The sequence below is a fragment of the Cryptomeria japonica genome, chromosome 4 (assembly GCF_030272615.1).
Source record: "Cryptomeria japonica chromosome 4, Sugi_1.0, whole genome shotgun sequence".
Classification (NCBI taxonomy): Eukaryota; Viridiplantae; Streptophyta; class Pinopsida; order Cupressales; family Cupressaceae; genus Cryptomeria; species Cryptomeria japonica.
In genome coordinates, this window is record NC_081408.1 from 254,341,980 (window position 1) to 254,365,697 (window position 23,718).

At 35.2% G+C, this 23,718-nt stretch overlaps 1 protein-coding gene across 1 annotated transcript in view; it reads right to left on the minus strand.

Moving 5' to 3' along the window:
• Positions 1–6,337: 6,337 nt before the first annotated feature.
• The window catches only part of LOC131065424 (putative leucine-rich repeat receptor-like serine/threonine-protein kinase At2g24130), a 117,372-nt gene continuing 99,991 nt past the window's right edge, over positions 6,338–23,718 (minus strand). The window contains exons 3-4 of the mRNA XM_059219085.1: positions 13,208–13,531; positions 6,338–6,786 (exon numbers count right to left, since the gene is read on the minus strand). Of these exons, the coding sequence (XP_059075068.1) occupies positions 6,338–6,786; positions 13,208–13,531 (773 nt within the window). The remainder of the gene's footprint in view (positions 6,787–13,207; positions 13,532–23,718) is intronic.

The following is a 23,718-nucleotide window of genomic DNA, read 5'->3' on the forward strand; positions in this document are numbered from 1 at the left end:
GAAATGAAAATTCCTTTATCATTCTAATTAACTTGCCATCCAAGGAAAAGATTCAACTCACCAATTATGGACATCTCAAATTATTTATGCATCTCAATAGCAAATTTTCTGCACATACCTTCATTTCCTCCAAATATTATATCCTCAACATACAGTACCACAATCAAAGTTTTACCTAATTCTATCTTGAAGTACAAGTTACTATCCACTGAACCCTTATGAAATCCTTGATCAGTTAGATACTTGTCTAATATCCCATACCAAGCTCTAGGAGTTTGTATTAGTCCATACAAAGCCTTTTTTAATCTCCGAACAATGTTCAGATCATCCTTCAACTTAAATCCTTCAAGTTGTTCAATGTAAAATTTTTCTTGTAATTCTCCATTCAGAAATGATGATTTCACATACATCTAATAAACCTTGAAATCTTTGAATGCTGCAAATTCCAGGAACATCCATATTGCCTCCATTCTTGCAACTGGGGCATAACTTTCATCAAAGTCAATGCCTTCAATTTGAATGTATCCTTTGCAAACCAACCCTTCCTTATTCCTTACAACCTTTCCATCTTCATCCAGTTTGTTTCAGAATACCCATTTAGTACTAATTACATTCTTGTCTTCCGATCTTCTGACTAATTTCCATGTCTAGTTTTTCTCAATCTGATCTAGTTCCTCTTTCATTGCCTCCATCCAGTTATGATTTTTGTAGGCTTCTTCTACTATATTTGGCTCAGTTTTAGATAACACACATAGAAAGACCTATTCTTGTGCTTCTTTTCTTCTTGTGATAACTCCTTTTTTCTTGTCTCTGATTATCTATTATTATAAGTGATTCTTCTTGGCATACCTTGGAGTCTTGGACGCAGATGTCAGAGCATCTTGATCATTCTTTTCTTCACTCCCAATTTCTTCCTTCCTTTCATTTTCTTTGGACTCATTTGAGTCATAGCCTATTGTAATTTTTGTCTCTTTCAAGAAGTAATCTCATCAACTTTTACACTTGCACTTTCAACAATTTTATTCAATCTTGTTAAAAAATTGATATGCCTTGCTCTTTGTGAGTAACCCAAGAATATACCTGCATCTCTCCAGATATAGAACTTTCTTCAAAAAACTTTGAAATATTTTACTATTGAAGTTCCACCATACCATAGTTCATAAGATGTCTTTCTATACTTCCTTTGATACAATTTTTTTTGAGTGTGCATGTTGTTGTATGGTTTTGTTCTTTACAATATACTTTGGGTAACCCTTCACCTTTATTATGGTTCTAGCTGCTTCTTGTATAGTTTGATTCATTCTTTCTACTACACCATTGTGCTAAGGTGTATGGGAGTTGATAAATGTCTTTTGATACCATGATTTTCACAAAAGTCATTGAACTCATACAAGATGAATTCCCCTCCTCTATCAAACCTTAAAACTTGATTTTCCTACCAACTTCATTCTCAACTTTTGCCTTGAATATCTTGAACTTTTCTAATCATCAATCAATAACATGCAATACCTCTCACCTTGCAGGCTTTCTGTTTGGGTTGAACCACAAAGATTTGTGTGAACCAAATCTAGTAATCTGGTGGATGAGTACTCCTTTCCTTTGAATGTGCTTCTGGTCTACTTTCATATTTGACATTCCCTACAAATATTGTTATTTAGACAATCTGGGTAAATCTCTTATTGCACTCTTTGAACTGATCTGTACCAATTTATCAAAGTTGATATGACACATCCTTCGGTGCCATAGCCAGTTGTCATCAAGTTGTGATAGATCAAGCAATATTTTGTAGTGCCTTCGAACTGGTACATATTTCCACTTGTCCTTCTTCTAGCTGGAATAACTATTCTAGAATCCTTCCAAATCTCACATCCATTGTCCTGAAAGATGACATTGTATCCATTTTCACACATTTGTCTGACACTTAAGAGATTATGATGCAAACCCTTCACATAATAAAAATTGTCAGTGTTATGCTTTCCATCAAAGGTAATTGAACCAATAACAATGATTTGTGTTGTCAAATCATCTCCAAATCCAATTAAACCTCCATCATACCTTTCAAGTTTGATGGATTTTCTTTTATCACTAATCATATGATTTGAGCATCCACTATCAATCAACCATTCATTCTTATCTTATCTAGCATGAAATTCATTAGCAACAGTCTTAGAGATATAATAGTTAGGAACATCACCATCCTCATGGTCTGATTCATAGTCTAAGATACCAGCATCATCCTTAACATAATATGCCCTCTTATTGAACCTTCCATTTTTTTCTTTAAACTTTTGTCTATTTCCCATTCTAGACACCTTGTTGCAATATGACCAATCTTACCACGTCTAAAACATGTAAAGGGTAACATACCTTTGTATTTGTTGGTTCCCTTCTTCAACTTTCTTACAAAGTTTTCTTCTACCTTATTCAGACTGTCTTTAGATGCCTTGAATACGGTTTCTAACTTGTCTTTGTCCTTTCTAAATTTCCTTACTTTAAATGTTGTTAGGTTACCAAACACTTACTCTCTAGTGAACTTATTTAGGTCATAGGTTTCTTCAATTGTAGAGATCTTGTCACTATAGCTTACCGGTAATGTCATCAGAATCTTGTCAATGATATCTTCATCGCTCAAAGTGCCTCTGATCTCTCTAATCTCATTCACTGCGGTATCAACCTTCTCGAAATCTCTTTGTCAACTTGACTCACTCATTCCCTTCATAGATGTCTTTTGACTTCTGTCATACTTCATAAGAAGTATTCAAAGAGATAACCTTAGTCAATTCAGTTTTTGATAATGCACTAGAAATATCATACCTTTCTTTTTTATTTTTTTCATAAGTTTGAATCTCATAAGGGGTATTGAGTCCATTCGCTGGAAGAACATACTTAGTCTCCATAGCCTTCCAAGTATTGTAACCCAGAGAAACCAAGTAACCTCTCATTTTCACTTTTTAGAAACTATAATCAGATCCTTCAAAGATAGGAATGGATAACTTGTATTCCATCAAATCAGTATCTACCTCAAGCGATTAATCTTTATGTCAAGGAACCACAACTTTAATATGAATTGTTGAATATCCAGGCAATTGAGAGGGGGGTGAATCAATTGACAACAAATCTAGCAATTTTAACCTTAATGCATAGATCCAGAATATTAAGAAAAATTAATATAATTAAGAAACACGTGAAAAATTCAAATTAGACACAAGAAACACAAAAATTTACGTGGAAAACCCAAGAAGGGAAAAACCATGAAGAATGCTAATTATCAATATATAAACATCGGTTAAGGTGACACCGATTAAGGTGATTTTTATAATGGGTGGCGTATTGCCAATATGCTCACTGTAGGTGCGCTCACTGCCCTAAAAGGCTCATTGCCAATATGGCAACTACAAATGGGCTCACTGCCCTGAAAGGCTCACTGTCGAAGAAGAAAGAAAGACAAAGAGATTCGACCACAAGAAAAACATAGTTTGTACTACCGAAACTACTTCCAGTAAATATCTAATACAATCATTGGATCTCTTCAATCTCGCATGTCTTCAACACAAAAAGACATATATCGAATTATCAAATCAAGCTTCGATATATACTATCTCTGGAAATTATAATTTTCAATATCACTTGCGATAGGGATCTAAAATAGGTCTCCACTAAACGTTTCAGTGGTGCTAAGGAATGAAAAGTGAACCATATCACACCATTCCTTCTCAAACATATCAACACGCTACATACATCACCAAGGTTGGACCTAAAATGCATCCACACACTATGCAATCTCAATATCTGGTCTAAGGCCTAGAGATCTAGATCAAGCCGAACCCAAAAATAATACATAAAAACATCTTCTGAGTTACCAAACGCATGTGGTGAAATTGAGAAACCTTCAACCGCACAACATGCCTAAATTGAACAGTTTTTCTCATCATACCACATCCAGACTTATTCCAGACCCAAAGGATTTGACATTAATGAAAACACATAATGCAATGCTAACAAGTTTCCCCAATCTCCCATAAAGACATAACCATAGCCTCAAAATTCTACAAAAAATTCACTATTGAAACTTCATTTTGTCCTTTTATCATCACTATCACTCTCTACCCTTGCATAAGCATGAACTTATTTTCCACCTTTGAAGACATCCATCCTCTTTTGTACTCCTTTTATATCTTTCATTTGTCCATTGTATTTTCCTTCATCATACTTTGCTATTGTAGCAATCTTTATTTATCTTCTCCTTCTTCTCAACAATATCTTACTATCTGAAATCACCCTTTTCTCACCTCAAACAACTCTCATAGAAGAAATATTACACCTTTTTTTAAAATTATTTTTCCTAGGGTTATAGCCTTCTCTAATACCATGTTGATGTATTAGACCCTAGTGAATTTATTTTTGAACTAAATTCACATAGCTTGCACACCCTATCTTATTTTTGTAGACAACGTAATAATGCATTGGTATACATGTATATACATACACATACACTTGTTACACCTTGTATAGAAACACATGCCTCATATTTCCTTGGATAAATAGGTAACCTTTTGCTTCTTTTTCTTTGCCTTACTAATTGTTTTCTTTCCTTTATTTCAGGGGTAAAAGCACAAAGTTGTGTCACACTTTTATAAAGGAAATCGCCAATGCTGATTCAACTTTTTAAATTGAATCAATAGAAAGTGATATATATGTTTCGAATTTTGAAACATATAAAATGTAATTTTTTTTGTGTATTTTATGTTTGCAATTTTTTTTTAAAATTTAAAAAATTATGTGAATATACTTTCTTATAAAGTAAACACTACCATTTAGTTGCTGATAAAAAGCTAAAATTGAAGTTACACAAGGCATCATTGTTTATATAGTAAATTTTACCTTTTCTTCTTCAATTTTTTTTGTGTATATTGATAACTTTAAACTTTAGTGCAAAAATATATTTTTAACTTTTTTTTATGTATATATATTTTTCAATAAATTTGAAAACTTGTGTGTACTAAAATATAACTCTTTCCATTTAGCGTCACCTTTTTTCTTAATTATTTTTCCAAAATAGAAAAAAATTATATCATATTGACAAAGACTCTTTTCTCTAGTGCATTTATTTTTAAAAAAATTTTGAGATAAATTTTAGTATTTTTCCTTTACAAGATAATCAACCTTATATTTTAGTGTTGATGACCTACTTTCATAAAAAATAAAATAAAAAATATAAAATATAAAATATAAAAACTAATTAAAATATTAAAAGATATATATTTTAAAAAATTCATTTATAGATCTAAAAGGATATTTTCACATTTCAAAAAAATATTATTTATAAGAGTAGGAGTTGTTGAAACATCGAGTTTTTCAAAAAAAATATTTTTTTGGTAATTAAACCCAAAGTGGTATAAAATATACATTTAGTGGACAATTCCAATTGGAAAAGTTGTGGCCCATATATAAGATAGCTATAATGAATCTCTATAGACCATATGTTAGACTAAAATTAATTTTTAGTTAGGATTACTTAAATTCACTTGTGTTGATAAGTTGGCCTGAAACGTGACACAATTTTGTGCTTTTACCCTTGGATTTTTCATGCTTTCATTTTAGGTATTTTTCCTTTTGTCAAACTTTCAAAGTTGTTCATCCTTGGATGGCAGTAAAGGAATCTCTAAAATTTTAACTTTCCTTTTTATATTAGAATTGTTGGGGGTTCAATGTGTTTTTTATTAAGGAAAATCAGGTTTTAAGGGACCTGAAACCTGCTTACATAACTAGAAGATAAGCATAAAAGAAACTAGAGAGGAAAGGACATAGCAAGAAGAGTTGCAAAAGACCAACAGAGAAAACAATAGCTAAGAAAAAGAACAGCAAAAAGCCAACAAGAGACTGGCAACCAAAGACCTAATTACATGTAAAATAAAAAACTTTATAGACTCTTATGTGTCCTTAACGAGCATCATCATGTTATTAGCAACTTCTTTCAAATCTTTGTTATCCTGCATCTGATGGGTGTCTTTAGTCTTCATCTCCAGATCACTGGTAGTTTGCCTTGTTCTTCGTCTGGAAGAGTGAGCAGTAGAACTGGTGGTCGGCACATCATCAATGATCACCATCTCTTTGTTTTGCTTGTTCTTCTCCAAACAAGCAACCAGACCATTCATGTTTTGAGATGAAACCTTCAAAACCTCAAGGCTATGCTCCATAAATTTCTTCAAGGCCTTCTCGATTTTAGTAATCCGATTGATAATAATTTCATTATCAGCCTCTCCCTTTTCTTTGATGATTCTAATCACTTTTTCAAGATGCTTCAGATCACCCTTAATCATTTCTTTTTCCGACCATCCTACATTTCTTCTTCATCCTCAGCCTCACTAGTATCCATCGTTGCATCCTCTTTACCTACAGTATTAGTATCCTTAATCAAATTCTGAATTTTATGATCCAAATCTCTTTGTTTATTCTGAATACTGGAGATATTTTCAATCACCCATTTCTGGAAGTTAAAAATTTCTAGAGTGCTATTTCTGGTAGCTTTCAAAATGAAGTCCGTAGTCTCCATACTCGGGGTAGAGCTCACAGACCTAGGGTTTACCTCCTTCGTAGTGTGTTGAGCTTCATTCCTGCTATCCGAGACTTTTGGCTCTTCAAAGTACTCTTTTCTTTGCACCTTCTCTTCCTCTCCCTCAACCTCTTTCTTCTCACTCTCTGCCTCAACATCAACTGCCTTCCCTTGTTCCTCCTTTGAACCAACTTTCTCTTCTATCTCATCTTTAGCTTCATTAGCAACCCTACCTTATGTAAAAGAATGTTAGACACATCATCATCAGACTCAGAGCCCTCATGACCCTCAAAAATATGGGCATTTTCCACCAAAGGATGTTCCCTATTATCCCTAGCTTTACCCTTCAAATGCTCATAAATTAGCAGTATAAGCCCTTGGTGAGAAATGGGATAGGATTTATGTTTTCTAGCATGATTGACCAAGCTTTCATTAAGAGAAGAAGCTAAATAGAAAGGCAAAGAGATCTTCAATACATGGCAAAAATGGTTTAGGATAATAAAATGATAATTGTAAACCTTACAAAACCTACCATCAATCGTTAGGTATTCCATTAAAACTCTTAACATCTTCTGCTAGAAAGATTTTGCCTATTGAGAAAGATAGTAGGACACATTGTCCTTCTTGGCAAGCCGAACCCTCTCTTCATCACTTTTAGGGAAGTTCTTGGTGGCTTCCACCCAAAACTTGCAGTCTCTATAAAATTTGGTACCATCCTTCTGTAAACCTATAACCTCTGCCACCAAGTCTTTATGTAGCATCCAAGTCTACCCAAACCGAGTGACTTTGTTATCGCTCCATCCCTTGGAGAAACCATGAGACACCAACTTTTTACTCGCATGCAATTTTTCCATGTAGTCAATGAAACCATATCTATGTAGCCTCTGCCAAATTTTGCGTTCGCTTTTCTAGTTGTCACAGCTAGAAGGCTCATTTCAATTCAGATTACCCCCCATATTGTAATTCAGGTCGAAACCCTCAATAGAGTACGAGATACTCAAATGCTAAAAAAACCGGATATGTGGACTTAAGCTCAGACTTTGGAACAAAACATTGGATTCGAAAAATAGGGTAAAATCCTTATTATTCAAATAGTCTTTAAAGACATTCAACATGAACCAACACTTAATATGATTAGCCCCATCACACCAATTATCATAATCATAATGCCTGAAATAGATCATTAACTGACACTTTACATAACTCCAATATCTGTCTTTGATATCCAAACTCAGAAAGGTAATAATGAACTTAACTTGTACCATGGATTTGGTTAGATAATAATTGCTCACAAACTACCTTCTTACAAGCAACTTCTCTGATATATTTAGTGTCCTCCTCTAAATAAACCCCCTCATTAGCTAGCAAGTCAACAACCTTGTTACCTTCCCTTAGAGTATGGGAAATGAAAACACTATCATAGGCTTCTAATAATTTTTTAGCACTCTCAATGATATTATAAATGTTCCAAGAGGGGGAACTAGTTCCTTTGATAGCCTGAATAATATTGAGAGAATCCCCTTCCATCCATACTTTTTTTAAATTAAAACTCTGAGCAAGTTGGAGGCACTTTAACATTGCCTGAGCTTTTGCAACATGATTGTTTTGGACTCCAAAGGGAGAGGCAATTGCAGCAACACAGTAACCATAAGAATTTTTGATGACTCCTCCCCCTCCAAACTTCCCAGGATTGCCTTTAGTAGCACCATCAAAATTCACCTTAACCCAATTATGACAAGGAAATCTCCAAACAACATTTTCTCTCCTGCTCTTTGTATCAAATTTGCAGACCTTGTGAATCAAATTCCATTATGTGAGGATGCTTTTCTCATAATCAAACATATTAAGATAGCTCCACTACTTGTTGCTTTTATGAAAAGTATTTATATTTTCTCTAATTGCCCTATAAATCTTTTCAAAAGCCACCTAAGACATACACTTAGCTTCCTTGAAAATTCTATTATTTCTCTCCTTCCAGATGTACCAACAGGTCATAGGAAGGACAAAGGACTAGAGGGTCTTAATGAGAGGAAATTTGGTAGGAAAGATCCATTGGAGGATGACTTCCTGAAGACTATTATGCATAACCTAGTCATCTTTCCATTGCATCCAAATTTTACTCCAAATTTGCCAAGTAAAAGAAAAATGGATAAACAAATGATCCATATATTTTACCTCTTTCTGACATAACTCACACCTATTAAGAAACATGAAACCTCTACGAGCCAAGTTATCAATGGTAAGAATCTTGTTGTGAGCAGCAAGCCAAAAAAAACTTTTTAACTTTAGGAATGAGGAATCTATTCCAAATTTTAGTCTATATTGGGTTGGAGTCCTGAGTAATAGTTTCTTTATAAGTTGAGGCAACAGTGAAGTTACCCCTAGGATTTCTCTTCCATAGAAAAACATCATCAAAATGTTTAATAATAGAAAAGAACAATAGATCCTGCTGGAGCAACAAAAAACAAACATAAATAACATCAAGTCTAACCCATTTATTCTCCTTCCAGTAATTACAAACCATAGAACCATACCTCCTCCCAGAACCTGATTTTATCACCTTTGCCAAGGACCCATCCAGCTCTAGCTTTAGCAACTTTTATGGATTTGATCATACTATTCCATATAAAAGATCCAGTAGGGATATCTTCAAAGTAGAGAAGATAATGAATTGGCTGGTTATGAATATATTTATCAAACCACACCCTACTCCAATCTTTCTTAATACCAAAATCCCTCCAGATCTATTTAGCAAGCAAGGCTTTGTTAAAAAAATTAAGAACTTTAATACCTAATCCCACCTTGCACTTAGGATTACAAACTTTGTCCCAGGGAACCAAGGCTATCATTTTCTTGTCTTCAACCCCTCACCAAAGAAATCTTTTCTGAATCCTTTCTAAAGCTTCAACAAATTTAACTGGTATACTAAACAAGCTCAAAGCATAGACAAGAAGATTCTAAAGAGTATCTTGAAGAAGTTGAAGCTTACTAGCCTGAGATAGCATAGATCCTTTCCAGCTTGCCAATTTCTTGTTGATTTTGTCAATTAAAGAGTTCCAAAAATAGTTTGGAGGAGCCAAACCAAGAGGGAGACCCAAATAAGTTGATGGGAGCAACTCCACCTTACAACCAATAATGTTAGCAATTCACTGCTGCCTCAAAATTGGGGTATTTATGAAATTAATAGTAGACTTCTCCCAATTAACTTGCTGACCAGTAGCCAAAGGATAAGAGCTGAGAGCACCTTTCAAGGAAACGACCTCACCAACAGAAGAATATCCCATCAAAATTGTATCATCAACAAACTGTTGGTGAGTACAGAACACATTAGTAGAGGAGGGTTGCAATCCTTTGATGGTTTTATTCATTTTCATTTTCTGAATCAATCTGCTCATACTCTCTGCCAAGATTGCGAAAAGAATAGGAGAAATCAGATCTCCTTGTTTGCGTCCCCTGGAAGATTTAAAAAATCTAGACGAAGAACCATTAATAAGAATAGTAAAATTTGGGGTAGATATCAATTCTCTTGTAACTTTAATTACCTTCTCATCAAATCCAAAGGCCTCCATAACCCTGAAAAGAACCTACCATTCCACTCTATCATAGGCTTTAGCCAGATCCTATTTTATCAGGAAACCCTCTTTGTTTGCAACATTAAGAGAATGGATATTCTCATGCACAAGAATAATAGAATCCAAAATCTGCCTACCTGGGACAAATCTTTTTTGCTCCTCGAAGATAACAAAAGGGGAGAACAACCAAGAGTATGGAAGTCATAACTTTAGATATGATCTTGTAAAAGGAATTACAAAGACTTATTGGCCTAAACTTTCCCATAGAGTTAGCTTCAACCACCTTAGGAATTAGAGCAATAAAAGTGGAATTGATTTTCTTAAGGATTCTTCTGGAACAAAAATATTCTTTGACAACATTGACCGTATCTTTCCCAATAATATGCCAATATTCTTGAAAGAAAAACATGGGAAAACCATCTGGGCCCGAAGCCTTATCCCCTTGAAAAGAAAAAACAACTTTTTTAATTTCATCAGTTGTAGGGATAGAAGATAAAGTCTTATTCTGGTGAGGTTCAATAATCTTAGGAATGTTATCAACCAGGTCTTGTTGCTTAACAATGTCAATATCCTTACTATCAGTAAGGAGGTTAGAGAAGAACCTAACAGCTTCATCCCCAATGTCATCATCTTTTAGAAGGATTTTGTCATCAACAATTAATCTAGATATTCTGCTAGCAGCTTTATGCTTCCAAAATGTCATGTGAAAGAACTTAGTGTTTCTATCTACAACTTCCAACCAAATAGCCCTAGATCTTTGCCTCTAGTAGATTTCTTCCCTAGAAATAGTGTTGTAAAGTTTGGCTAGAATCTCATCTTCCTTAACCTTGGGAAACATATTATATCCATCTTTTTGAATAGAGTTTTTAATCTATTCTAATTCCTCCTTCAGCTTCCTTTTGGATTCAAAAATATCTCCAAAAACCTTCTTGTTCCAGATCTTGATGTTATCTTTGGTATTTCTTAGTTTTTTAGCAACTTTGAACATGGAAGATCCATCCACATTAATATTCCACCATTTGGCAATGGAATTTTCCAAAGAAGGGTGTGAAATCTACATTTTTTCAAACTGGAAAGGAAAACATCGATAGCTTTTAACAGACTCAGCAACAAAAGAAATGGGATAATGATCCAAGCCTATTCTGTTAATAATAGACAAAGAACGTCTATACTTAAAGACCCAGTTAGGAGTAATAAGGGATCTATCAAGCCTTACCTGAATAAGATCTCCTCCATCCCTTCAATTAGACCAAGTGTAGGAAGCTCCAGTAAGATCAACATCAATCAGAGCATTGGCATTGATAAAGTCCATAAGGTCAATCCTGCTATCTAGTTGAGCTTGAGTTTCTCCATATTTGTCACTTTCTTGCAGCGAGGTGTTGAAATCCCCCATCAACAGCCACCTATCCTGAGAAGAAAACCCCCTTTTCTACTGACTTTTGTCCCAAAATTTACTCCTAGCCAATTTAGAATTTGGGGCATAAATGTTGGTAACCACCCAGTCCTGATCTTCAGCAATACATTTAACTCTCATAAAAATAATATTACCATCTTCATCAATCAGATCTCCATCAATAGTTTTCTTATTCCAAAAAAAAGCCACCCCACTTGACACCCCATTTGAACTCCTACCACAAACTCCTCCATGTTTGAAGAATTTTAATGTTTCAACTTTTTCCTTTCTCATTTTAGTTTCTTGAACCAGGATGATATCCGGCTTATGATCTCTGATAAATTTCCTTAATACATCTTGTTTGTGGAGACCATTTAGGCCTTGAATATTCCATGAAACTACCTTCATTTGGAAACTTGAGAGTAGGATTCCTGGATAGTTCACTGCCTTCCATCAGCTATGTTCTGTTTACTCTACTGGTCCCTATGCCACTTCATGGTTTTACGTCCCTGCGGGGATTTGGAAAGACCAATATCCGCCTTAGATCTAGTTCTAGTTTTAACCCCATTAGAGCAACCTGTCTCCTTATTTTTATTTTTTCCCACTCCTATTATCTCTTCATCTTCTTCATCTTTATCTACAGGTTGCTTATTATTCCATGGTTCTCCTATTTTCTAAGAAGAGGTGGGCGATTCAGTAAAAAAATTCTGAAATAGAGAATTAAGGAAAACCTAAGGCGAACCAAAATTGATCTTTTTTCCAACAATAACTTCTTGACCTTCAAAGAACTCAAGGAAAACTTTATTATTTTTCATATCTGTTTCTTTTAGAGCCTCATGTTGTGATTCATTTGTATCATCATTCTCACCCTCTTCAAGATTTTCTTCTATGCTTATATTCTCTACCTCCTAGCTCTGTAATACTTCAAATCCATTAGCTATTTTGATCTCAAACCCTTTATCTTTATTATGTCTATCTTCCTTCTAACTAGAATCCTTGGAAGGACTAGCTCTACTATAATCTTTTTTCATATCATTTGAGTTACTAGGAAATCTACTTCTTCCTTCCTCTTTACCCTCCTCATTTTTGTTACTCTTCTCTTTCCAAATCTATTTAACATGATTGTTATGCTTCTGAACATTCTTGGGGTTACTGGGGCAAGCCTTTGCCTAGTATCCAACTTTCTTACAAGAGAAACATACAAAGGGGAGGGACTCAAACTCTATGGCTTGTTCCCACTTCACTAGTTTGGAATTTACTTCAATAGAGCTAGGTAGATCCATATTCTGTGAGATATTGACACATATTATCGCATTTACCAGCCTCTTTCATGTTGTTGTCATAGAATCTATAGCCACAAGCTCCCTGAAGGAGTTGGCAATACATGAGAAAACATCCTCCAACCAGAATTCAAGTGGCAAACTAGGCAATCGCACCCATACTGGGGCAGATTCAAAAAAGGAGTCATTGAGCTCCATATTTGGAGACCATTTCCTTAAGGATAATGAGGATTTCCCAAACATCCAAGGTCCTCCACTCAGGGCCATTTCCAAATCTTCCCCACAAGAGAAGGAAAGAACAAAGAAACCCCTTGCAGGGCTGAAACATCAACTTGTCCTTTCAGCCTCCATTTTCTCTTAACAAAAGATCTAACAACTTCAATATTAGGTTTGGGTCCAACAAATTTACCCACTAGAGAAAATGCCATCAGAGATATACTATGGTCTATTACCACGTCTAGAACTGCAATAGCTAGTTTGCCTATTTTCCTATCAGAAATATCTTCCACGGAAGGAAAGGATGATTTACCAGTGGGTTTGTTTGCAAAAAGACGATTCCAAGGTTTGAGAGCTTTATTCTCTGTCATCTTTTTCAAATCGGCACTCAATATCTTAGGAGCCAACTTTGAAGAATCTTCATTATTTTGAGGAGGGTCCCGATGCCATAGGTCCCCATCCTTTTGACCATCCTCATCATCCACCATAGAACCCAAAGAATCAAGTTGTCCTTGTGCTGCAGAGGAATCAGAACCAGAAGAAATAGTTGTGTTGTTCCCTCCATTCGCAGAATTCAAATTTCCCTCCAGCTACACTATTCCCTCCATTCGCTTTAGAGCATAGAATCTTCAAGATGTTGTTGGGGGTTCAATGTGTTACCCTTATTGAGCATTTAGAGTTGTCCATATTTGCATTATCATAAAAGCATCTTTGAAAACTTGATGCCTAATGGCATCATCTTTACCTACCTCTCAACTATACATTGCATCTAATTTTCCTTTTATTTTGGTTTTTGCTAATTATTTGGTCACTTTTAATTTATATTTATTCTCTCTTGTGATAGCATGATTAATTGATTTTAGTTTGGAGTGTTTTTTGTGGGTCTTTTTATATTATATTGCATATTTATTTATGTTGAGGCCTAAAATTACTTCTAGGGAAAAAACCTTATGGGAAGTCTGTTGAATGGGGAACCTATTTCACTTTACTGGACAAACTCTGAAATTTTAGAAGTTGGTTCTTCATACTAAGGCAAAAGAGAAAGAGAAAACAAAAAAATAACCTAGACAGTGGTGACATGTCAAGAATATGATATTTAAAACTTCACAAAGCACAAAAATTCATGCATAAAAGCATAACTAAAGGTTTGGCAAGGATGCATCAATTATAAAACATATATCTCTCACATATACATTCAAATAACATAATGCAATTTTAAAACACAATTAGTAAATTGAAAGAGTATCGGGCATGGCTCAACCAAACAAAAGCTATATTAGAACCACAAAATCTTTAACAAGATTATAGATCTTTAGCATTCACCCAAATCACATAGAACACAATCCTTTCATTAGATGAAACAAATAAATATAAAGGACAACAATTGGTATAGTTTGAGTGCCTATTTCCATAGAAAAAAACACATTGCTAAGGCTAGGAGTAATTGCTAATATTATCTCTCTGAATGAATCCCCCACAATTAATGGCTTCTTTGCTTTTAAAGAACTTTGTAACTGGTCGAGACACCCAAGGAAATAGAAAATTAATTGTGAAAAATGGTCACATGGCCATTCACATTCAAAGATACTACCTTCTTTTGATTCACGAGAATTGTCTCCATCACCCGCAATCATCTTTTTCTCCTAACTGCTTCAACAAATTGATCCCCTGCATCGACCCTCACAATTACTTAGGGGGACACTTGGTACCAAATCATTCCAGTGATCATATCATGAGTTGTCCTTATTTTCTAGCACGTGGTGGCCTACTTTCTTAGCTCGGGTAGGATGTGTGGCATGTAGAAAAAGATTCTTAGCATCCTTTCCTTTCTTCCCCTTTGAAAACCCAACAACAATGACATGTGGTGATTGGGTGGGGATTCCTGCCATCTCTTATTTTCTTGTCTTAAGAAGTCCCATGAAGGTGACATGTGGTGCTTCTGACACATAGGACTTACTTTATAGAATTACCCAAGAAAGTTCCCAGAGAAGGGGCATGTGGCAACCTTGTGGGTCCCAAAGAAACTAAGGTGAAAGCATAATCCTCAAACACACACTAAGATAACATGTGGCTTCAGTGGACAACAAATTTATAATGATTTTTGGGATGCGAAGGATAGAACCTTGCAAACAAAGAAAAGCACAAAGAGCAGCTCAGGATTTTAATCCACAAATTTTGACGACTTAACTTGAAAGTACACTTGTAGATATGAGAACCCCAAAATTATTTGGTATCATAGACCAAACTCAATATTTGAAAGTAAAACATTAGAGTTGGGAGAGTGTTTCCTGTAGAGGCACCCATTCTACCTCAAAGGGTTGCATCTGAGCTTGTAAATAATCATACGTCTGATCCAACACAATCATTTCCTTGAAGGACAAGTCATTTAACATTATAAATGCTAGCTCAAGATAAAATTTGAGTTGAGCTCGAGGGTGTATAATTGTTGGCCATTTGGAGGAACTGATTATGTGTTACATTGATGTTTGGTCATTGATGTCAACACTACTTGTTTTGGATGCTTTACTAGCACCCTTCTGGTCCCGATAAGTTTAGTGGATTCTGATTGGTTTGGATCTGGCATGATCCGATATGTTCCAGTATGATTTGGTTATGGAATTGGCTTACTCATGCTCGTATTCAGTCAGTTGGTTTTGGTCTAGTGATCGGATGCTATCCTGTTTGCTTGGAACCTTGGTTTGTGGTTCCGACGAGGGTTTCACAGGAAGAGCTTTTGATGAATTGCATAGGTGGTGTTGGTGTAGCTTCTGGTAGAGATTCAAGATGCTGATGGTGATCATGTTTGAGACTTGGCAGATTGGGATCATTGCTTTATCCTATGGACCTATGTTGGGTCCCTGATGATCTAGGTTATGGACTAGCTTAATGTAACATGTGGATTGGACCTCTCAATGTGTTTCTAGGATTTCTTATGAGTTGGATATTATATTTTTGGTCTAAGGCTGACATGTTTTGTAATTATGTAATTGGTTTATTGTCTGGTGGCCGACCTGATTGTTTATAGTCAAGGGTTTGTATATATATGATGTAAGATCTCATTGTAGAATTTAGGGATATGGTCAAGGAATGGGATATGGATATGTAATGTGCAAATAACATAATATCATTCAAGCAAAGGATTTGGTTGATCATTAGAGATTGAATTGGGTTTATGTAAGAGGATTTAATCCTCTAGTATTGAGATTAACCAGAACTGTACTCAGGCATAGGAGATGCTATCTTTCCAGTTCATCCATTCTTCTGGATTGTAGTCTAGATTTATATGTAGTCAATGAGACTCCTTTTGTGATGAGCAGTGCGCTCTAGGTTGTTGGCCTTCTTACAAGTGCAAGCCCCTCAATTGTAATTCACATACTTACTGCAGAAGTATTATCTGACTATGGGTAGGCTTCCCATTGTGGTTTTTCCCTTTACCAGGTTTTCCATGTATAAATCTTGGTGTCATGTGGATGGTATTTATTCTCTAATTATTGTCTATGGTTAATTGGGTTAACTGCTATTCCGGTATTTGGTTTAAGCATGGTGTTAATGTTTTGGGTTCTGGTATTAAAGTTTTAATTGCTAAATGTTCTGGTAATCTGTGACAACTGATTCACCCACCCCCCTCTTAGTTGTCTTCCGGTTATTTGAGCTGTCTAAAAATTGGTATCAGAGCTCTGGTCCTCTCTCCAGAAAGCTTAACTACTTGAGGAAGATCCTATGGTGCATAACAATTCCAGTTCATCCAGTTCATCTAGAGCTATCTTTCAGAGAGATATTCCTAGGCTTGATGGATTAAATTACACAGTATGGAAGATTCTGATGGAGACTCATCTGAGATATCTTGGAAAGGAGATTTAGGAGATCACATAGAATGGTGTTACACCTCATAATTTGACATCTAGCAACCCTCCTCTAGAAAACTTGGATAAGGAGCTTAAGAATGATTGTAGAGAAAGAGAAACCCTCTTGTGTGCACTTTCTGATCAGCAAATAATGGGATTAACCGACAAATCATCTAGAAAGGCTATATGGGATAAGTTGGAGACTCTTAATGAAGGTGAACCTACAATGAAGATTGCTAAACTTGATGGTTACCGGGTGAGATATGAAAGGATTACTGCATTCATGGAAAGAGTAAATGAGATTGTAATGAGAATTCAATGTTGTGGTGGAACTTTGAGTGAAGATGAAATAGTTTCTAAAGTTTTGAGAGCCCTACCACTGGCTTACAAAATGAAGGCTACTACAATTAATGAATTGAGAACAATGGCTAATACTCTTGTCAATAGAGATACCTTGGTTGGGAAATTATCCGCTTTTGAGCTTGAAGAATTTGGACCTTCTGGAGTTGTGAAGTCTGAACTTGATTTTCATGCATCTGCATTAGCAACCAATAACCAAGATTGGAAAGCTCTATATGCAAAGAAATTGGATGATATGAAGAGAGAAGATGATGAGTTTGAGCAACTTGAAGCACTATTTGCTAGAAGAGTATGTAAAGGACTAGTAGGAAGTAAGTATGAAGGAAAATCACCTTTTAAATGTTTTGCATCTAGATGTCCTGAAAGGAATTCAAGATTTGAAGAAAGAGTGAGAAGATCATTTAAGCCTAACCCTGGATATCAAAACAAGTATAAGTATAGGAAAAATAGAGACAAATCATGCTATATAGTGGATGAGGAAGGTGTTACTGATTTTGATGATGAACTGATAGAAGACTTTGCTAGTGGTTCTGACAATGGGAAAGAATGGGTGTTCCTGGCTATCAAGGAAGATGTTCTGAAACTGGAAGAGAATGTACCTGAAGAGAAGGCACTTGTTGCTAAAATTGAAGATAGGGATGAATGGGTAATTGATAGTGGTTGTTCACATCATATGACTGGAGATAAAGGGAAGTTTCTATATTTGCAATAATTTGATGGCGGTATGGTTAGATTTGGAGATGACAAAGAATTTATGATCAAAGGAAAAGGAACTATATCATTGGACGGTAAGAAACATATTGATAATGTTTATTATGTTGAATTCTTGAGGCATAATATTTTGAGTGTAGGACAATTGGTTGATAAGGGATTTCAATTACAGTTCAAGGATGGAAAATGCAAAATTATTAACAGATCGGGTTTGGATATTGCAACCGGTACACAGACAAAAGGTAATATATTTCATTTGAATTCCGGTGAGAAGACATTTTTGATTGCACAAATTGATGAGAGTTGGTTATGGCATAAAAGGTTGTGTCATGTGAATTTTGATTGTATTGTGAAGATTAGTTCAACTAAGGCAATTAGAGATATACCTAAGATTGTGAACCTCTATAATCTGGTATGTAAAGAATGTCAAATGGGTAAATAGGTCACAACCTCTTTTAGGAGTATACAAGATAAATCTAATGATGTTCTTGATCTTATTCATACTGATTTGTGTGGCCCTACTAGAGTTAAAAGTTTTCAAGATGATAGATATTTTATGCTAATCATTGATGATTATTCTAGAATGTGGTGGGTTACTTTTCTATGGGAGAAATCTGAAGCATTTGAAAAGTTTAAATCTTTAAGGCTAAATTGGAAACTAAGATAGGATTAAAGATTAAATGTTTGAGGTCAGACCATGGTGGAGAATTCACATCCGATGAGTTTAATAACTTTTGTGAGAAGCATGGTATAAGGAGACAATTTTATGATCCCTGAACACCTTAGCGGAATGGAGTTGTGGAGAGGAAGAACAAAACTATCTTGGATGCTGCTAGAACAATGATGATGTAAGCTAGTCTACCTCATATCTACTGGAGAGAAGCAGTGAGCACAACGGTTTATACATTCAATAGAGTACATATCAAAGGAGAAACCGATAAGACACCTTACGAATTATCATTGGCAAATTTGTTCCTAGATGTGATGAAGGCATATTTATTGGTTATTCTATTGAAAGAAAGGAATATAGATGTTATAACAAGAGATTGTAGAGAATTGTGGAGAGTGCTAATGTCAAGGTGGATGAGTTGAATAGAAGTCAAATCATAATTTATGAGCAAGAACCAATGGTGGAAATGACTATATATGAACCGGTAGCATCTTTACTGGAACAAAGTGTTGAACCAGTTACTCTAGCAATATCAAAAAATTCAACAGTAACTGAAGATCCGAGAAGAGGAACAAAGAGTCAGAAGACTCCTAGGTATGTGAGATTGAATCATTCAGAAGATTAGATCATTGGAGATAAGAACAATGGAGTGATGACAAGAAGAAGACTCGCAACTAATGAGGTATGTTTAATTTCTCAAGTTGAACCAGTATCAATAATTGAAGCATGTAAAGATAAATGTTGGTTGAAAGCTATGGAAGAAGAATTAGATCAAATTGAGAAGAATAAAACATGGACTTTAGTTCCCCGGCCTAAAAATAAGAATGTTATTGGAACTAAATGGTTTTTTAGGAATAAATTGAATGAGGATGGTCAAGTTGTAAGGAATAAGGGTAGATTGGTTTGTAAAGGATATTCTCAAAATAAAGGAATTGATTATGGTGAGACTTTTGCACCTGTAGCTAGGATTGAAGTTGTAAGATTATTTCTTGCCTATACTACCCATAAAAACTACAAGGTTTATTAGATGGATGTTAAGTGTGCATTTTTGAATGGGGATCTTGATGAGGAAGTTTATATTGAGCAACCTAATGGTTTTTCACTTTCAAAGATATAAACATGTTTTGCAAGTTAAGGAAAGTTTTATATGGATTGAAACAGACACCTAGAGCTTGGTATGCAAGGTTGGATAAATATCTTTTGAAGCTTGGTTTTACTAAGGGTAATGGTGATAGTAATTTATATTATATAATCACTGATGATGATATACTGATTATTGAAGTATTTGTTGATGACATCATTTTTTGAGGTGAAGATAAGCTGTGCATGGAATTTTCTAAGAATATGGAGAAAGAATTTGAAATGTCTATGATTGGGGAAATGAAATTTTTCTTAGGTTTGCAGATTACTCATACTGATAAAGGTATTTTCATCTGTCAAACTAAGTATGATAGGGAATTATTGAAGAAATTTTGTATGGGAGATTCTAAACCAGTAAGTACTCCTATGATTACAAGTGAGAAATTGACAAGGAAAGATGTTTCTGCACCAATAAATCCTACAAGATACAAATCTATGATTGGAAGTCTGCTTTATTTGACTCAGACTAGGCTTGACATAATGAATGTTGTTTGTATTGCATCTATATTTTAGAGTGATCCTAGAGAAAATCATGAGAGTGTGGTGAAAATAATTTTTAGATACTTGTAAGGTACATATGAATATGGTTTGTAGTACCCTAAGGATGATGACTTTGATTTATGTGCATATACTGATGTTGATTGGGTTGGAGATGTTGATGACTGGAAAAGTACTTCCAATGGAGCTTTCTTTCTTGGAAAGAAGTTGGTTTCATGGATCAACAAGAAATAGTCATGTACTTCTTTATCTACTGCTGAAGCTGAGTATGTTGTTGTTCCTACTAACTGTATATAGGTTTTACGGATGAAGCAAATGTTGAAGGATATAAAAGTGCATTACACTGGACCAGTAGTTATTTACTGTGATAACTCTGTTGCTATTGACATATCAAAGAATCTGGTATTTCAATCTAAGACAAAGCACATATCTATCAATTATAACTTTTTGAAGGAGAAGGTGGAAGAGAATGAAGTTAGAGTGGTTTATGTGAACACTAAAGAGAAGTTTGCAAATATTTTCGTGAAACCTTTGCCTAAAGAACCATTTGAGACAGGTTAGGTGTTTCCGTCCCTCTGAGAGAGAACTGATTGATGCTTTTTTGCATCAATCTAGTATGTATTATCAGAGATATTATTCATTCCAGCACTGATGTGGGGATGCTACTCCTTAGGGGGAGTAGTCAGCTTTCTGATTTAGTGGTTTATGTTTTTATTTTGATATTTTTGTCAGATTGTTGGCATTGACATCAAAGGGGGAGACATATTGATGTGAAAAACTTAAGGAGTTGTATACATTAGGGGGAGATATATATATGTGTAATTCAGAGCTTTACAAAGATATCATTCACAAGGGGAGTTTTGTCTTTGTTTCAGAACTTTATTGCTAAATCTTTGAGTGGGAGATTGTTGGTTGTCTTCAATTGGGAGAGACTTGTTTGACATTTCTTGGTACGTAGATGATTTTCACATCTAGTGCTGTCATCAATGCCAAAGGGGGAGATTGTTGGCCATTTGGAGGAATTGATTATGTGTTGCATTGAGTTTTTGTCATTGATATCAGCACTAGCTATTTTGGATGTTTTATTAGCACCCTTCTGGTCTCGGTAGGTTGAGTGGTTTCTGGTTGCTCTGGATCCGACATGATCCGGTATGATTTGGTTATGGAATTGACTTACTCATGCTCATATTCAATCAGTTCATTTTGGTCTGGTGATTGGATGCTATCTCGTTTTCTTGGAATCTTGGTTTGTGGTTCCGACGAGGGTTTCATCGGTAGAGATTTTGATGAAGATCTTTGATGAAATGCATAAGTGGTGTTGGTGCAACTTCTGATGGAGATTCGGGATTCTGATGGTGATCATGTTCAAGACTTGGCCAATTGGGATCATTTCTTTAGCGTGTGGACCTATGTTGGGTCTCAGTTGATCTAGGTTATGGATTGGCTTAATGTAATGTGTGGATTGGACCTCTCTACGTTTCCAAGATGTCTTATGAGTTGGATATTATTTGTTTGATCTAAGGTTGACATGTTTTGTAATTATGTAATTGGTTTATTGTTTGGTGGCCGACTTGATTGTTTATGGTCAAGGGTTTGTATATATATGATGTAAGATCTCATTGTAGAATTCAGGGATATGGTCAAGAAATGGGATATGGATATGTAATGTGTGAATAATTTAATATTATTCAAGCAAAGGATTTGGATGATAATTGGAGATTGAATTGGTTTTATGTAAGAGGATTTAGTCTTCTGGCATTGAGCTTAACTAGAACTGTACTCACGCATAGGAGATGCTATCTTTGTAGTTCATTCATTCTTCCAGATTGTAATCTAGATTTATATGTAGTCAGTGAGACTCCTTTTGTGATGAGCATTGCGCTCTAGGCTGTTGGTCTTCCTGCAAGTGCATGCCGCTCAATTGTAATTCACATACTTACTGTAGAAGTATTATCTGACTGTGGGTAGACTTCTCACCGTGGTTTTTCCCTTTACTAGGTTTTCGACGTATAAATCTTGGTGTCATGTGGATGGTATTTATTCTCTTATTATTGTTTATGCTTAATTGGTTTAACTTCTATTCTGGTATTTGGTTTAAGCATTCCAGTGTTAATGCTTTGGGTTCAGGTATTAAAGTTTTAATTGCTAAATGTTTTGGTAATCTGTGACAACTGATTCACTCCTCTCTCCTCTTAGTTGTCTTCTGAGTATTTGAATTGTCTAACATATAATATTCTTGATGTAAGAGGCATCAAGAATATGACCAAGTGACTAAAAGAGCGACTAATCTTGTTGGCACTATCCTAGAAGATGCATAATTTATTCTTCTATCACTGCTGAGTCATCTAGGAGGAAAGAAGATAGAGGACATAGCTCTACAAAATGCTCAAATTGTCTCCTCATATGAGCTGAGGTGGTCATTAATGCATTCAAACACTTTTTTTTTTCTTTCAGGGCTACTTTATTGCAGTTAATAAATTCATTAGCCTTCCAAGTAAATGATCTACGATCTCCTATGCCTGTTACTACTAGAATATGATCTATGACTATATACAACTTCTTGATTAGCAACTCAAACTCAAACATTTTGGTGCAATAGCTTGCGGATTTTGATCAATTGGACTCCCTACCTTTGCACTCATCTTGTAGGCATCTATAATAAATTTCAAGCCTAGTTGAAGGGAGGCAATGACCATTTTTATTTTTCTCCTAATATGAAATATAGAGTTCTTGTAATATAAGGATGAAATCAACCTGAGGAGTGGTGGTTGTTGTGAGCTCCTAATACAGTTGTATTTGCACTTCTTTTGCCCCTATCTCCTCCATTAATTTCTTAATCTTCTTTTCAAAACCATAAATTCATTGGCACAAGGACTCAAGCTTCGAGGTCTTCACTTGTAAGGCTCTTTCTACTTCTACTTTGGCCTCATGGTCTTTTTCAAAGGAGGCCCATGCTTCATGGAGCTCTCTGTCAAGCCATGTTTGGTTGTCTTGAAGATCCTATTGCATTTGTACATGTATATTCATAGATGTTGCATGTTCTTTATTTACCTAGGTAAGCTCAGTAAGATTATCAAGTAATTAGCTATCCACCAATTCCTTTTCTTGCTTCTCTTTGACTAGCTATATCTATAACCTCTTCATTTCTTATAATGAAATTTCTCTCCATTATAACATTTAATAATTTTGTTTAAACACAGTCAACATCTGAAAGGCTCATTTGTACCTCCCTTGACTCTTGATCTCTTGCCTAGAACCTTTTGGTTAAATCTTATTTCTCTTGTTCATCATTTTGGGCTTGGTCTATAAGCTTATTTAACTCCTGAAGTTTATTCCTTTTCGTCTATCCTTCAAGGTGAATAGAAAGAGTCTTTGAATGATCAATTGTGTATTTCATATTTTTGAATTCATTCTCCATTTTATCCAAGTGATAGTTGAGCTTGAGAAAATATGTGGCCACCACTTTTTGTGTTTCCTCCA